Source organism: Amblyomma americanum, chromosome 7 (assembly GCF_052857255.1).
Source record: "Amblyomma americanum isolate KBUSLIRL-KWMA chromosome 7, ASM5285725v1, whole genome shotgun sequence".
NCBI classification, from domain to species: Eukaryota; Metazoa; Arthropoda; class Arachnida; order Ixodida; family Ixodidae; genus Amblyomma; species Amblyomma americanum.
Genome location: NC_135503.1, coordinates 34,188,442 through 34,205,341, shown reverse-complemented (window position 1 = coordinate 34,205,341; position 16,900 = coordinate 34,188,442). Strand labels below are relative to the sequence as shown.

General features: G+C 46.7%; 1 protein-coding gene across 4 annotated transcripts in view; it reads right to left on the bottom strand.

The window, feature by feature from the left end:
• The window catches only part of LOC144098836 (hepatocyte growth factor receptor-like), a 58,449-nt gene that overhangs the window by 26,232 nt on the left and 15,317 nt on the right, over positions 1–16,900 (bottom strand). For all 4 annotated transcript variants that reach the window (XM_077631735.1, XM_077631736.1, XM_077631737.1 and 1 more), the window contains exons 2-6: positions 6,550–7,744; positions 5,440–5,625; positions 3,302–3,433; positions 2,292–2,462; positions 494–642 (exon numbers count right to left, since the gene is read on the bottom strand). In XM_077631735.1, the coding sequence (XP_077487861.1) occupies positions 494–642; positions 2,292–2,462; positions 3,302–3,433; positions 5,440–5,625; positions 6,550–7,707 (1,796 nt within the window). In that variant the 5' untranslated portion in view covers positions 7,708–7,744. The remainder of the gene's footprint in view (positions 1–493; positions 643–2,291; positions 2,463–3,301; positions 3,434–5,439; positions 5,626–6,549; positions 7,745–16,900) is intronic.

Sequence of the window (16,900 nt, the reverse complement as noted above, 5' to 3'; positions counted from 1 at the left end):
TCAAAAAAAGGTAACAGAAAGAGTGTGACTCTGTGAGGCTTTTTGCATACCTTTCAGAGAGTTTTTCGATTTACCATGCTCACCCGCCATTTGTAGCGTCATACCATGCTTTAGTGCCAATGACCCAGCTATATGCACCTACCTCCATCGCATTGTGACCAAATTAAGCATATATTTACGTCGCGGCTACTTCAGAAATCACACCCACACCCATATAAGACGACAAAACTTCCCTCTAGTATCAGAAACTACACACCAAAACTTGAAAAGAATTACTAGCATTGAAACATGCGTACAATATGCGACTGCCACGCTTTACGTATATCTTGACACCTGCTGCGGCAGCCACTCCCTGGCTGTGAAACACTTTTTTTTTTTCTTGACGCTTGTAAGCAACCGCCAGAAAAGGCTAAAATGCCAACTCTGTGCCACAACATATGCTTGTGAGCGCACACGTCCACACATTGAAAGTGAGTTTGTGAAGAGTACTGACAGCGTGAAGTTCCAGTGGAAGATGGAACATTCATGGTCACCCACGGTAATCTTGATGCTGCTGGAAGGCCCGCGGTCCGGCGCTCCGAAATTGTCGCCCTGGAACGTAAGCAGGGTTCCGCCGGTCGAGGGGCCCTTGGTAGGAGACACCTGCAGCAGAATGCCGTAGGAGGCGGTTCGAACCCATTAAAAGCCCCAAATACAACCTGTCGCGAAGTTCCCGGTTTGGTGTCTTGAAAGGCGTGCATGCACAGTCACCGCCCTACAGAGCTTCATGCTATTGGATCGAATACCAGCACATGGGACCACGAGATGTCATTTAAAGAAACATTTAAGGGCAACTGCACTACTTTTTGATAATTCCTTGCTCTCCTAGGATTCAAATCTATAGAAGCTATCGGTAAAGCATGCCAAGTGTTTTTGCGCTAGCATTTAAAATAGTGACGTAATCGACGATCAAAATTTAGGCTTTCCCTCAAAGCACCAAAGTAATGCGGGGAAGCTCGGTGTAACGTTACGGTAGGTAATAATAATAATTGGTTTTTGTGGAAAGGAAATGGCGCAGTATCTGTCTCATATATCGTTGGACACCTGAACCGCGCCGTACGGGAAGGTATAAAGGAGGGAGTGAAAGAAAAAAGAGGTACCGTAGTGGAGGGCTCCGGAATAATTCCGACCACCTGGGCATCTTTAACATGTGCACAGCACACAGGCGCCTTAGCGTTTTTCCTCCATGAAAACGCAGCCGCCACGGTCGGGTTCGAACCCGGGAACTCCGGATCAGTAGCCGAGCGCCCTAACCACTGAGCCACCGCGGCGGGTACTGTGTCTCGTGTAAATTAAGCGATGTTTTTCCCCACATGATCATGCTCAAACCAGCCCCACTTTGTTAAAGTACATTCGAAAATCACCGGCGCCTTCCACCTCCTATCAGAATTAGGCGCAATTCCTTTGGTGGCCCCCAATGCAAACCAATTTGAGTGGGGAGAAAAATACCCCCTTAAGAAACAGCCAGTGACACATGCTTGCCCTTGTGTTCACTTTCGCTATTCGTAATTATTGGTTGTCTGTGCCTCTCCTGTGAGTTCAGGTCCTTCCCTTATAAAAATAGTCTATAGACTTTTTATAGGCTGTATTGCCTTCCTATAGCTATTTCCTTTTGACTATTATAAATCAACAGACAAAACAATACTGAAAATGTTTGGCCATAAATCTATACATTGTCAGTAGAGTTTCTATAGGACCTGCATTCTCTACAGACTATTGGATTTGTCTATAGAAAGTCTACAGACTATTACAAAAGTCTGTGGGCTGCAATCGTTTCATTGACTGAAGAAATTTTGTAAGCTACAGGCACTCAGCTTTTCTCTATGGTTAATCCTTCTATTCCCATTTTATCACCCACACGTCTTCGCACCCTTTTTCTCTACCCTCCTTTTTCTACCTTCCTCGCCACATGTCGACGTTGCTGCGAAACGAAATGGCGGTGCGAGAAACGGGTGGAACACGTTCTACCAGGACCACTGACATGAAACTCCACTCCAACGAAGCACTAGTCGCGTGTTCTTGGCGGAGTCAAATGTCCTGTCTTTTTCACTCTGTTACTGCACCCCTCACCACCGCGCTTAGTTACAACCCCGCCAGGATCACATGTGACCACAGATGGTCATACGTGATCCAGTCAGATGTTACTTCATACGACTGTCATGTTACTTGCTGGGAAACAAGCGCCTCCTTCCATGCACCACTCGCATGTTTGTGCATGAGGAGAAGGAAAGAGAAGAGGCTTCTTTGCTCACGCTGTCCAGGTGTATGGGGCAATGGGAGTCCTCGAACTTCGTGTTACCACACTCGCCGCGATGTGCACACTGGCCTGCGCACCAGCCGCAGCCAAGCGGATCTTCGCGGCTGTGCATGCACTGCGAGCACTTGCTGTAGATGCTGCACGAACCGACAGGAAAGCGCACCACCTGCGCAACGGAACATGTGAAACATGAGCAGTGTCTTTCAAGGCAGGAAGTTTGTAGCGCTTGCGGCGCCAGCGGCGCTAACCGAATACTCATCACACATCACTTCCCCACCTTCTGATCCGTATCACGTGGATTTCTTCCAGCCGATAAGCGTTTGCTAATAGCGTAATATCACGCGACAATCTTGGGTCCAGTAAACGGTGACTGGCAATCACTGTTTCCTCTGTGATGTCGTAGCCTTACGTGACAACCTACGGACCATAATGGCAATGCGCTTATCTGCAGCAAAGCAGCTGTTTGTATACACATCTCCACACTGATTATGAAAGGAACTGACAGCTGTCAAGTCCGCGTCTGTTGTTTCACTTGCGTAAGAAATTTCTGTTTAAATTCTCGACCGATGTTCGTTGCCCTCTTTCTTCTCAAGCCCATTTCAGACTTATGTCAACATTATAGAGCAACTTTTATAACAGTTACACCCTCTCAATACACGCTGCCAGCTATGCAAACAATATATTGTTTCTTGCAGCAACATGATATTAGATGGCTAGCTATACACATCGTCCGTAAGGGCTTTCTAAGGGCTATAGATGTGTCTTGCCAACAAGGATCTAAACACCTTTAGCGCAAGAGCAACTCGTAACTTCAAATCATACAGAATCTAGCCTACAGTTCGCTCTGATTGAAACTTGACTTAAAATCGCTGAATACATCGCAAACAGGGTGCACTGCAACACAATACACCTGTTCGACAGCACAGTGCTCACAGTGGTGTAATTAGTATTCACAGCATAGTGCGAAAAAATAGCCAGCGACATACAAATCACGGAGGTGCATACCTTGTCCCCCAGCAAGAAGTAGGCGTACTTCCCGTTGCTGTCCACAGCTGTGCTCTTCTCAACACTAATGCCTTCGCCGTTCGAGAGGTTCTTAGAGAAGAGCATTTTTGACGATTCGCCCTCCAGCACATACTGCAAGAGAGGGGATCTGAATTTAACACTTTCAGCACTTCTATTCGTCACTTCTGCCCAAAAGACAGGCACACAATACAGGCTTTTTCATCTGGTGGGTCGATTTCGTTCCAAGACCTTTGCAGAAGCAATTGTCGACCTTAGGCTATCTTTCAAGTAAATTTCGTTCACTCTAGGTCGATTAGGTCATTTCCGAAAAGCGTTTCTTTAGTGCCACCATGTTCCTCACCAAGGCTGTTGTGTGTGCCTGCGTGACGCATCCACAGTGGACGCGGTAGCTGAACCTACCTCCACCTGTTCGCAACAGTTCAAAGAGCAGGTGTTCTGATACTTGCATCAATAAGCATTACTGTGCTGCTGCAGAGACTGCACTGTAAAATATAGGACTACATGCAGGCTAGTGCGACATTTTAAGCTTGAATACCGGCATGAAACAAGGCACAGAAGACGAAGTCTTTGTGTCTGATTGTTGTTCCCGTGTCCACTCAATCAATACATGGTTCATCACTTTCTTTGATCATAAAGTAAGCAGCAGCATGTTATATAAAAGTAGAACCCACAATCACACATTGCATCGCGACCTCTGTTTACTGTCGCGATGTTCAAGATTCGAGACCGTACGTCTCAAGACCCTATAGACCAATCAAAGCACCTCAGAGAATACCCGGTCAAAGGCACGCGTTTCGCAGAATGGTGAGCACAAAAAAAAAAAAAAAACTCCAACCTAGTAGCATTTTCAGAGTGCTTACAGGAACTTAGAGGGCTCAGTTCCGTTCAGAGAACCGTCATGCTGCACTTGGTTAAGACGCGTCGCCGCCTCAGCCCGCATGCGCGGTTCATAGTACGGTTTAGTTAGTTTACTCGAAGTTGCGGCTAGTCGGCGAATCTTTCAGGACGAACCGACAATGCATCACGTCCCTCGGCATCTACCAGGGACGGGGCACAAGGATTAAAGATGCGACTGCTACCTCTGTTCATCTCAGACCGTACGGTGCGGCAAACTCAAGGTTCTCATAAGGTAGGCTATAGGTGAATGCACGCGCAGATCTAGCCAAATAGAAAAAAAAAATTCAGGGGGGCACTTTGTTGACCTAAAGTGCGGTGAGGCCTTCAGCGTGGTGTTGCTGCTTCCATTGAAGCGAGCGCTAGGAGCATGGCTAGGAGGGAGGTTGAGCAGCACCCGGCTCAATCGACAGCTGCGAGGCGTCTGGCGCCGCGGCCGCACGCCGGCGTCGCCACCTCGCGCATGCGCAGTGAACTACCAACGGTGCAAGAGCGTGACATCGGACCATGCACCGGATGGACAGGCTCGTGGCCGCGAGTATGAGCCATTAAAGTCTTTTGCCTCAAAATGCCATCACCCAACATGACGCCAAATGTTTACCCTTTATACTACAGCTGTTCCAGCTGATATACAGATTTAAGGGCTTATGTCCAATGGTTGTTTCGTACGATGGGGATGTGCACAGACCTGGTCACCATGCATGAAAGGCAGACCAGGGAAAAGAAGTTTCGCTGGGAGCAGCAGGTCCAAATGGTCGATCTTTTGTGCCCAAATATGCCTGAGCTTCTTTGTCCTCCGCTCATGTTATCATTCGTGCGTAACCGTTTCTAGTTAATGGATGACAGCCTCGCAATCAAAGACAACCCGTTTCGTTCACATGCTGTAATGGTGAAGAGATATGTGATTTTCAGCCCAGTGTGAATTCTAGTGTGACTGCCACAGTAGCAGGTGAGAACTTTGGGCAATAATAAATTGAGACGCTTCCCCCAACTACTGACTCAGCTTCGAAGATCAACCAGATCGCAGTTGAAAGTTCACTGTCCCCAATCAGAGGTCAGCTTAAAAGCTATTTGAGTCGTGAAATTCTGATTCTGCATGGACACGCATTCATTGCAAACTTGAGCGCAAAATGCTCAAAAGAGCGAGCTGCTCGTGTTGATCACTACCGGCGAGTCAGCGCTTTTGAACTCCTTTTCAGGAAAAAAAAAAAGACTTCACATACCTTGTAGAGGAAACCCTGGTTGTCGCCCACCCATATGACAGTTTTATTGTTCTGCTGCATGACAGTGACGGATGTAGCCAGTCTCTCGTTCAGCTTGACGGTGGCTTTGCCGACGAGTGGAAGCATGCCTTCGACGTAGTTGTTTACGCCGGGAGAGCACAAGACGGATTCGTCATCGGTTGGCGTCTGTGAATAAGACGCAGAGCAATATTTTAGCATTATGCCCATGCTCGCCTGCGACCTCATGCGGCCACGAACAGGTAGGAGAGTGGCCCTTTCTACCCCATTCCACGATCTGCATTCAAGGCAAACCCCAAGACCACGTTGTTCATGAAACGTAAGTAACATATGTACAGGTCTTCTGTTACAACAGCTGTCTATACAGATTTTTTTTGTTTACAGGTTTTATTTTATGAACAGAGACACGGTGGAATAGCTGATTAGCCAAGCTTTGTGAGCGTCTAATATATAGCTCTATCACGTACAGAATGTCAGCCTTGCTGTACCGTCCCTTGCACAGACTGCACCCAAGCATCTCTCGAAGTTTTGAAAACAAAAATCTGTAAACTTTTAAAAGTTGAGTTGAGTTGAGTGGTTGTAAACTACCGGTGGGATTAGCCTTGCAGTTGCTGCCGGCAATTGCTCCACCGTAGCGACACTTAAATAGAAATCACAGAAACTCTGTCCACAAAAACCCAAATACACACTCCTGAGGTCACCATGTGGAGGCCAAATCCGTGTCCTGCACGTAAAGTAGAAGAAGGCGAGAAGCATCCCTTCTACTCGACTGGCTCCCGCGCGGGAAAACAATGTTTTGAAGAGAACTTTTAAAAATAAAACTTTAAACTTAAACTTAAACTTAGTTTTAAGCTTAGTTTTTAACTTAAACTTAAACTTAGTTTTAAACTTCAAAAGTTTAAAACTTTTAAACTTTTAAAAATCCAGCCGGTATACATTTCTAGTCTACTCAAGCGAAGACTCGAAACTTAAGTTCAAGGCTGGTCTGATGCTGCTAAAGCAGTCTGGAGTGCTTGACTGCAAGGCCGCAAGTGTAGGGAGAAACGTAACAAGAAGCTGAAACAAGCTATAGATGAGGAACACATCACTCACGTAACGCGCGCACTTCAACTGCGCCCGGGTGTCGTGGAAGAGGCGCGACAGCTTAGCCTTGTCCTTTCCCTCGTTGCACGCGACGACCGTCTCGTGGAACGCTTCCTCGACGCGAGCCATGTCAAAGAAACAGAGAGCCGAGCCCAGACTCGGGTCGTTGTCGTCCAAGCGGCCGCCGAAAGGACTTCCGAAGGCCACGGCCAGGACCTTGGCTCCCGAACCCGACGGCCCGAGGGAGGCGCTGGTCGCGATTGTGAAGCGCAGCCCGTCGTCCTTGGGGCACTGTATGGGGATCTCCATGTACGTGAGGAAGGAACCGTCGTTTTCGCAGACGCGCACCAGCCGAGTCTCGAAGAGCTCCAGGGAGGCGCCCTTGTTCTGGACCGTGACGAAGTAGGCGAAGTCGTTGTGGCTGAAACCGTGCACGTACCGGATTGTGTAGGATTTCTTGAAACGCTCGACGACGTCTACGAACGACACTTCCATGCCGTCCGCCGAGCGAAGGCTGAAAGAATCCGCCTTTTTGAGGACCCTGGCAGACACAGCGTAAGGGTGGTACTTCAAGGGCCTGCCGTCGTACGTGGACCCGACGAAGAGTACAGTCCTGCTATTGTTGCTTGTGCCGAAGAAGGCGGCGGTGCTCTTTTTCGAGGCGACGTAGTTGACCACCAGCATCTTGTCCATGGGCTTGCTGATGTTCAAGTCGCGCAAGGGCTGGTGCACAGCGCACAAGCCCTGAGACGTCGTTCCGCAGGCCAGCACGAGGGGATAAGAGGCCATTTGCAGAAGAACTCGGTTGTCGTTGTCCGTGACCGTCCTGCTGTGACTGCAGTCCAGAGGCTGTGGACGACATTGCAGACTGTCATTTTCAGGTCCAGTCGTGTAAGTAGCTTCGAGCGAGAAATTGTCCGTGGATAGCTTGTAAAGAGCGTTGCGTCCGCCCACCACTAATACATCGCCATTGTCTGCTGTTGTGAAGTACAGCACGTTCTGCACAGGTCCTCCGGGTGCCTGGAACTCTCTGACGTCCACAGCGCTTCCACTCACCATGCACGCTAGCAGCATCACGGACCGCAGTAGGGACGCTGGCAACCATCTCGATTTCACGTGGCGTGCCATCACGCGACTCCGACGAACACAACGGTCGCTGAATGTCATAACCGGCGAAAAACGATTGCAGAAGTCTCGACCATACCTAAAAGACAAGGAAAGGGTTTAAAAACAATTAGCTCATTTCGCACTCGGGCATCTCCTTCTCTTCCTCGTGTCCAGCCCAAGAGTTTGATTTCATGTCTGGACACCAAGCGCAACAAATGAGTTTACGAAAACAACCTATACATGAAAGCTATACAGCTTCCCCGCAAACTTCGTAGATCAAGAGAAATTCGTCCTGGTGCGGGATTCGAACTCGGGACCACCGCCTGCCTGGGTCAGTCGCTCTACCAACTGAACAAACCAAGTTTTTTTTCTTCAATATCGTATTTATTACAGTTATTCAATACTGTATGTCCGTGAACTACGTACAAACAAATTGGGAAAACAGTGTCAAATCAGCCTGATGCAAAATACGGCACACCTAAGCAACTAAGCTTTAGAGAAAAGGCAGTGCAGAGCACATCACTAAGAATGAGTGCCACTCCGGTTCGAACTGGGTCTGGCATCTTTCAGATAAACAGTCATTCTAGAGAAGTGGTCTTTTGCAGAAACCACGGATTCATAATGTCGGTCATCATGCGTGTTTTCCACAGGTTGGGTAGTCCAATTAGAAAGAACATGTTAAGGGTTCGTCAACAAATAACAATGCAGCGAGATATCGTACTGATGCGGTGTTAAATTGTCCTTTTTTTCAATCCCGTTGCATGACACCCTAAAGAATATTGCATCTTTGAAATTGATAAAACAATGCTCAATTACTTATGGAGCATCACAAAGGCAGCAATTTACCGTAGACAAAAAAAAATGCCCTTTTACTCTAACCATGCTTTAACGGGAAATCTCTCGGTGTGTAGCTTATAGAAAAATGCACTTCGGTGTTGCTGGGGGGGGGGGGGGGGGGGGGGTCATATTTGGGTTTCCACCGAGATATATGTGAGAGACAGTTACTGCGTTACTGCGCCATTTCCTTTCCTCAAAACCAATTTTCAGCCTTCAGCGTGGCTGCGCCGCCACGCTGTCACGTGGTTGGTCACGTGGTTGGTCACGTGGTTAGGTTACTGGAGAGTTACTGGAGAATTCCTTGAATGACCCTAGGGCGGCCTATGTCCATGTCACACCCAGCATATTCAGCAAGTGTCGATCCCCACATAGCAAATCAGAGACCGCAACTCTTAGAACGATGAATCTGAGCTCATGACACTGAACTAAAATCCTCTGTTAGACGAATAACCTCATCGATGTTTGGCTTATCAGCGCAGAAAAACGCGAGGCCATCTGCACAAGCTACTACTTTCAGTGCATGACCTATAATATGAAAACCACTGACGGATGTACTGTTAATAGGAGTTCGAAGTTAACAAGTGGTTCGAAGCACAGTTCGAACAGGAGCGGGGACAGTGCGGAACCTTGTTTCACAGCGGACCGAATGCAGACTAGTTGTGAGAGATAGCCATTTACAATCAAACGCGTGGAAGAGTTTTTGTAACAAAGGCGTGTCTCTTTAGAAGGAACTGAACCAAGATAACCCTGATGTAAACGAAAGAAAAAAATAAATGAATGGCACACTCTATCAAATGCCTTTTCCAGATCAATTTAGACTCAGATCAAGATTAGACTGTATCGACTGTCCCCTCAAGCCACATGTATGATTAGGTCCAATCAAAGTAGACATCGCAAGCTGTAGCTTATTTGAGAGGACTTGAGAAAAAATCTTATAATCAACATTTGAAAGCTTGATTGGTCTGTAGCCATCTACAAATCGAAGTTTTTATTTACCGTTAGTTTTTGGTATTAAGACAATATGATTTTTTGGTAAACGACTGTGGCAAAAGTCCAACATCAAAGATTTGGAGCAGGACAGGGGATAAAACACATTTAAAAGTCTCGCAAAATTCCTCTCAGAGACCGGCAGGTCTCGGGGTTTGCGAAAGCGGAAATCCGTTTCGCACAATCTTCCACTTCAACCAAGGTTAAACGAGCACTTATTACCGAGCGCTCACCCTAGGAAAGCGGCATAATCATATAGGCACCAAGCGCGCGACACGAACATCATCAGCAGTGCTTGAATTGGCCGCAAAAATAGAGGTGCAATGATCTGCAAACTCGGTAGCCATTGCTTCTGTACTTGTGACCAGGACGGCACCACAGCAGAGCTTGGCAACCACCTGGCGATGCTTATAAAGCAAGTCCTGTCTAGTTGGCTCCTCAGAGTGCGAGGCAACGATTGTTGCCGGATTGTATACGCGCCGCCCGGAAGCGCTCTGCATCGAACTTTTGAAGGTGACACTTTACAATAGCAATTTCCTCTGTGCGCAAACCAGGAGCCCCGCACTGAAGCTCGTGCAAATGATAAAGGCTCTGAAGCAAGCGTTCCTACTCCCGATGTGTGCGGTAAAACTTCTTTAATAATAATAATAATAATAATAATAATAATAATAACAATAATAACAATAATAATAATAATAATAATAATAATAATAATAATAATAATAATAATAATAATAATAATAATAATAATAATTGCCTTTTGAGTAAAGGAAATGGCGCAGTATCTGTCTCATATATCATTGGACACCTGAACCGCGCCGTAAGGGAAAGGATAAAGGGGGAGTGAAAGAAGGAAGAAAGAAGAGGTGCCGTAGTGGAGGGCTCCGGAATAATTTCGACCACCTGGGGATCTTTAACGTGCAGCGACATCGCACAGCACGCGGGCGCCTTAGCGTTTTTCCTCCATAAAAACGCAGCCGCCGCGGTCGGGTTCTAAACTTCTTTGAGCCGATCTCAATTATCGAAGCCACGAACTTCTTGCTTCAACATATATGCCAGGATGCAAATAATGGGACACTCATAGTCAAGGAAGCTTCCGAAGCTGTCCGTACTTGCTGAGATAATCAGAGCGGTTAGCATATGGTAGGGCGAGAGCGAATTGATCAACTTGCAGTGGGAGCGGTGTTGGCCCAATGTTTAAGGTAATCCACCAGATGTGGAGTGCATTTATGGAACATTTTGAGATGCTACCGGTACACAAGCAATTTGTTTTTGACATATTGCGCAAAACTTTCTTCCACAGCGTCTTTAAAATCGATAACATTAAAGTACGGCCTCTCCGTCAGCCGGAAAATACGTCATACCACGGATTTACACTAATTACGGGGAAAAAAAAAAACCGCAGTCATTATGTTCCTTATTACTTCAATAAGATGCAAGCCGCCCCGAGCATCAATGGACTAAAACAACAAGTTTCTTCGATCATGGTTAAATAGTAATATTGAGTGACAAAAATTTTTCATCTATTTTTTCCATGTTCTCAGCGTTGCCATTTCGTGCATGAAAGTGACAACGGTGGAATGCTTTCTTGTACTCCACGTTTTCTGTACATGTGTTCGCCTCGCATCGCGGAAGCAATTTCTGAGTCTGTCTGGTTCGAGCTCTTTTGTGTTTTTGTGTTTCTATTTTATTGCATCGCGGAAGCAATTTCTGAGTCTGTCTTGTTAGAGCTCTTTTTTGTTTTTTCATTTTTATTCACTGCTGATTCATGTGTACTTCACACGCCGGCTGCCCAGCCACGCACACAAGCGATAACGCTTACGCGGGCTGGAGCATGTACTTGCGAATTGAAGTGAATAGAAGATATTATTATTATTATTATTATTATTATTATTATTATTATTATTATTATTATTATTATTATTATTATTATTATTATTATTATTATTATTATTCATAAGAGTGTAATTACTCACTAGCATCTACCCTAGTTCAGCCATACGGCGATTGAGGAAACCAATTCAGCTTCAACATAAACTTTGTAGTTTACGATGGTCCTGGGGGCAGTCGCTCTAACAACTGAGCCAACCGGGGCCGGCTGGCATATGGTGAGGCGAGAGCGATTTGATCATTGTCCCCAAATGTGGTAGCGGTGCGCGGGTTTTAACGTCCCTCAGCGACACACAGGCAGTGAGGGACTCCGTAGTCGAGGGTTCCGGATTAACCGAGACCACCTGTGGTTGTTTAACTCGCGCTGGCATCGCAAAGCCCACGCTGCAGTGAGTTTATTAATATAAGAGTAAGGCCTAGGTGATTTGTGAAATCTTTCAGAAACCCCGCTAACAAAAACCTTAGTTGGAAAAGTTATCGAAGGCACTCAGAATTTAACCTGCAAAAGCGGAATTTGGATGGCGGACTGTAGAGCAGCGCAAGTCCAAGAAAGTGTGTCTACAGTAAAAACATAATGGTCTATAACTGCGCGTATATGCATTCCTTTCCCAAACTCTTCGCCCCAACGTATCGCTAAATTAAAACACCTCGACAGTTGCGCTGAAGATTCGTATTGCCGTATAATCGTCCACTGAGTTTATTGTTATTTCTCTCTTCTTGGTTATGCGCTGTGGCGACGTCTGGTCGACGCTAGCGACGTGGGAAGCACCGAGCCGTTGCGCAAGTTCAACATGTGCGCGAAGCACGCGCGCACTCTGAATCACTTTCGGCCTCCGCAAAAGGAAACACCGGGGCGGCATCTAGGCGCTGCGTCGGAGGCCCAGATTTCGCCCCACGCCCTGCGCGGTTCCGGCCGGGGTCATCGACTCACGCTCAAGTGCGGCGGCAGCGTTCCTGGGCAACAAGTTACGGCCGGAGCTCTTCCTCCTCCCCCGCAAGACTCTGATAGTGCGGTCGACCTGAAAGCGTCTATTCAGCCCTCCGCCATTCGGTGCTTGTGTTTGGTAAGCGCCGATCGCAGAGGCTATGGAGCCCCCGCAGTTAGATGCAGCACGGCGCGGTCATCGACAGTTTCGACAGCTCACATATTCCAGCCAGGCGCTATTGCGAACGTCGAGCATCCCCCGCGTGCCTGTTTTGCGTCAGACGGTCGTTTTCAATACGGGCGCTGTTAGTCAGCTCGTTTAACTTGACACCGACTTTGTATATGTAGGCGTTGTGTCCAGACAGTATCAAGCGAATACCAAGTGGGCAAAGAGTAGTACAGTCCTCCAAACACTTGTATAGAGCGTTCGAACGGCATGCTCTGTTATGCATTGATGACAATCTCCGCTGCCCGGCTGGCACGATGTAGCTCTTAAAGACATGGGAAGTCAAAAGCGATCCATGGAAATGTGAATGCACGATACCGTCCTGTTTCGAGCCGTAACTCACTCGTAAGTGACGCTTTAGTCAGGTGTGTGGACAACTGTACGTCCATGGACAATGCGCGCGCAAGTGCACGGTTCTTGCACCATCACAAGACAGCGAGAAAAAAAAAAGTAGATGAAAAGATAAAGAGGAGGAGGGAAAGGCAGGGATGTTAACCAGAAAGGAGTTCCGGCTGGCTACCCTGCACTGGGGAAGAGGGATTAGGGGAGGAAGAGAGAAGGGGAAAAAGGCATAACACACACACGCACAACGCTGTCACAATTTGTCATCCAATCCAGTAAACTAGCTAAATAACGACGTAGGTCAGCGGAGTAAGCTTTTATCCCCCCCCCCCCCTCCATTTACCTCGCTTATTATCTACCAAGAAACTGGAAAGGGGAACGCGGGAAAGAAAACGCCCGCAGATATGCCAGAATGCAACAGCGTTCCGTAAAAGGCGCTCGTTAAAAAAATTGTCTTCGGTTCTCAAGCACCAACACCGAGCTCTTCGCCTGCTTTCGCAAAGCCGGTCTTAGCCCCGCTGCACGGTACTAGATATGAAGCGCCGTTGTTGCACGCAGTAACCTATGGCTCGGGCGCCTGGTTCCGCGAACTTAGCAAAATGGAGACGGCAGGGCTCTGGTGTTCGCAACAAAGCTGGGCGGGGACCCCGTTTTCACAGCTGGGCCGTTAAAGGAGGCTCGTATATGCCTTAATCCACGGTGGCATTGGCGCACAAAGGGCTGCTTTGTACCCCTGAGTGAAAAAAAAAAAACTAAGTTGCCCCCGTGGAGTCTATGATGATCGATGGGGCATTTTTTGCTGCTTTCGAGCGCCCAGCCTTTATACGTGTCTCTCTTTAATTTCTATTTTCTTTGCCTGAATGTTTCTAAAGATTCTTCAATATCATGGCAAAAAGATGGTGCAACCTCTGAAGATTAGTTCTCTCGACGAAATTACTTCCTCAGAGAACCCGTGCCCTATTGAGTGCAACAAAACATTGCAACAAACTGACATAAGCACGCGCATCTCATTCTGACAGCATTTTAGAGAGTGTCACCCACGCTCTACACGGCACGAGAGGCCGGCCATTCAAACGACATATTTGTGTGGCTTGCACATTCACTACACAAACGGAATAGAAGTGTTGTTATTTTGTAAATGGTACACCTATGCCAAATGTTTCAGGGAAGACTAAGCAATCCTGAAAAATAGTTTTTTTAATGTAAAAATACGGCTTTTTCAGCGTAGTATTGTCAGTGTTGGCGGACATCACAAGAACCGGTGATTCGCTTTAAGCAGTAATCGGGTTAACTAATTTTAATGATTAACTTTTTAACTATCAGAGTTAGGCGCCCGGTTACAATCACAGAGTTGTAGCCGGTCTTTAGTGATATCCATATTACTTTTTCGAATTTTAGAAACGCGATTACCCTTGGCGCTGTGGCTCGAGAAAAATTTGACTTTTTCGACTAGTTACGTGCACTGGAGAAGTTGCTTTGCCAGCATGCTTATCGAAAGCGCATGTATTTTTGCACGATGTAGCCAAATTTTGTCAAGCCACAGCGCCGAGGATAATCAGGTTTTCGAAATTCTAATATGGCTACTACTAACGACCGGCTGCAAATCTCTAATTGCAACTGGGCACCGAAATCCAATAGTTAAAAAGTTAATTATTAACAATTAGTTAAACGCCTTTGTACTTATAGCGATTCACCGGTTTTCCGATGTGCGCGAAAACTGGTAATACTATGGCGCGAAAGCCATATTTTTATCCCGAAAAGCCTATTTTTGAAAGTTAGTCTTCTCTGAAACACCTGCTACACGTGATCACGAGGGTATGTACATGTCGTTTCCAGTGTGTTTTCCTAGCTAAGAAAACAGCGCGAACCGCGGGCGTAAGATAATTATCTATCACTAACTAGCCGAACTATAAACTCTCGATGTTCTTTGTCGATTATACTTTTCTTCGTTAGTTACGTGACGTAGGAAGCTGAAATGTTCTTCACGCATGGTGTTCGCCCCCCACCCCCACCCCCCCGCACCGTCAGGTATCGGGGCGATGCAGGTATAGAGTGAATGAACATATAAACATTATGCCAGTTAATTACTATGGGGCCTTTTACAATGCGAAATCACGCGATATTATTCGGAAACATGAGAGGTTTGTTATTTCCCGCCTTTTGCGGTTCAACTCCCTTCACACGCAGGAGAAAACGAGCACATCAGTGGCGTGCAGAAGTAACGCCCCTCTATTTAGGCATGCCCCCCCCCCCCCCCCCCCGCGCTTTATACAAAAAGTTGCCTCGGGCACCTCCCGAAAAACACTTCTGGCCCGTGCCTGCCTGTGGACAAACTCCAGTGGAAAAACTTTTGCGAAAAAACTACCACGGAAAAAGGTCAATAAAGAAGCCTCTGTATTCGGACAGGAAGGGGAAAAATCATTGAAATCTATGATGGGATGCAGCATAGCAACATAGCAAGGGCATATCTGAGTCGAAGAACGGAGGAAATAACGACTCGCGTGTCTTGATGACGCAGGTGAGTAGCACGTAATAAAAAGCGCGCAAGCAATTAGCAAATGCCTTAAAGGGGCTGTGAAGGGGGCTCTAATAAAGTTGCGGCATGCCTGGGATATTAAAGCACGCCGCTTCACGAATAGTGTCCAGCAAGAATTTTTTAAATGCGCTTTGTAGAAGCCAAGTTATCTGTAGTTAAAATTTGAATTCCAGCGTCTTCGCGCCTTTCCCTCTCCTCTGGTCACTTTTTGCACGCTGGAAGGTAGGCGCTCCTTCGCCGACCCCCCCTCTGGGAGCGGAGCTTCCCGACCCGCCGGAGATAAGCGGCTTATTGGCCGCGGCCACGGTAGCTGCCTGACGTCTGAAAGAATCTAACCAATGGCCACCCTCTCACCTTGTCTACGCAGATGCGGGGGACAGAGGAGGGTGCGAGCGTGAAAAAGTCGCCGGGAAGGGCTCGCCAACTTTGACGCGTGATTGTGGGTCGTCTGCTGCGTGTAGAAGACTATTATTTGGCTCTGGTTTTCATGGCAAAACAGTGCAGTGATTAAGTGGGTTAATTTGCTCTCCTCGGAAGCTTTTCTTCTCCATGAAAGATGCTGACTGACGCCTGCCGTCATTTGATCGCTATAGGAACAAGACAAAACAGCACGCTCGAAATATCGTCTAAGTGACGCACAGTGAGTGAGTGAAAAACTTTATTTCAGGGAGGAAGCTTGAGGTAGCCGGAGCAACCTCTCGCAATCTCTAGGTGGGCTCCTCATTACAGGAGCCCCAGTGAATCAAACAACGTTCGACTTGTACATGTTTGTCATGCGCCTCAAGAATTGAGTGCAGAAAGCTTTAACAAAACACGTTGCAGTGTTAGTTGGTTATGCATTGTTTTTGTCCTGGTCTTAGCGCTCGATTACTTTTTCAAAACGCAGAGAGTTTTTATTCCTTAATATCTAGTAGGTGTGACAAATTACACCTATGCAAGACGAAGCTGTACAATATGGTCGCGCGAACATTGCATAGGAGTAATTGTTTCTTTTTTGTAACATTGCTGGCTTATTTGTATTACAAAACGTTTTCATTACTTAGTAGATCGCGTATGTTGACTGCAAATTTCAAGGCAGAAACTGTGTAACGGCAGTGAGCTGTTCTTGTTTTTGTTTTTTGTTTTATTTTACCTCCCCCCTCCAAACCGGAAAGGATCCCCACCCTCTCTTAAATGGGTTAATAATTCATTTCGCAAAAAAAAAAAACACTCGGCTCTATGTTAACACCGCTTAAAAAGGCAGTGGACACATATACTAGGCGACACTAGCGTCTACTTTCAGCTGGAAATTTTATTCAGACAAAAATAAATGCGCACACTTTCAGAAGAGTCATATAACATGAATGAAAGACCAAACTGTGTGCGCGAAAAGGAGAGGTCATTCACGTTTTTCAGTGTAAACACCCCAAAACACCTTTACCCAATCTTACATCATCTCTATCACTGAAAGCCTAAAATTTTAGTTGAAAAATAACTCATGTCGAACGCTGAAGAAAACTGCACAACGCCT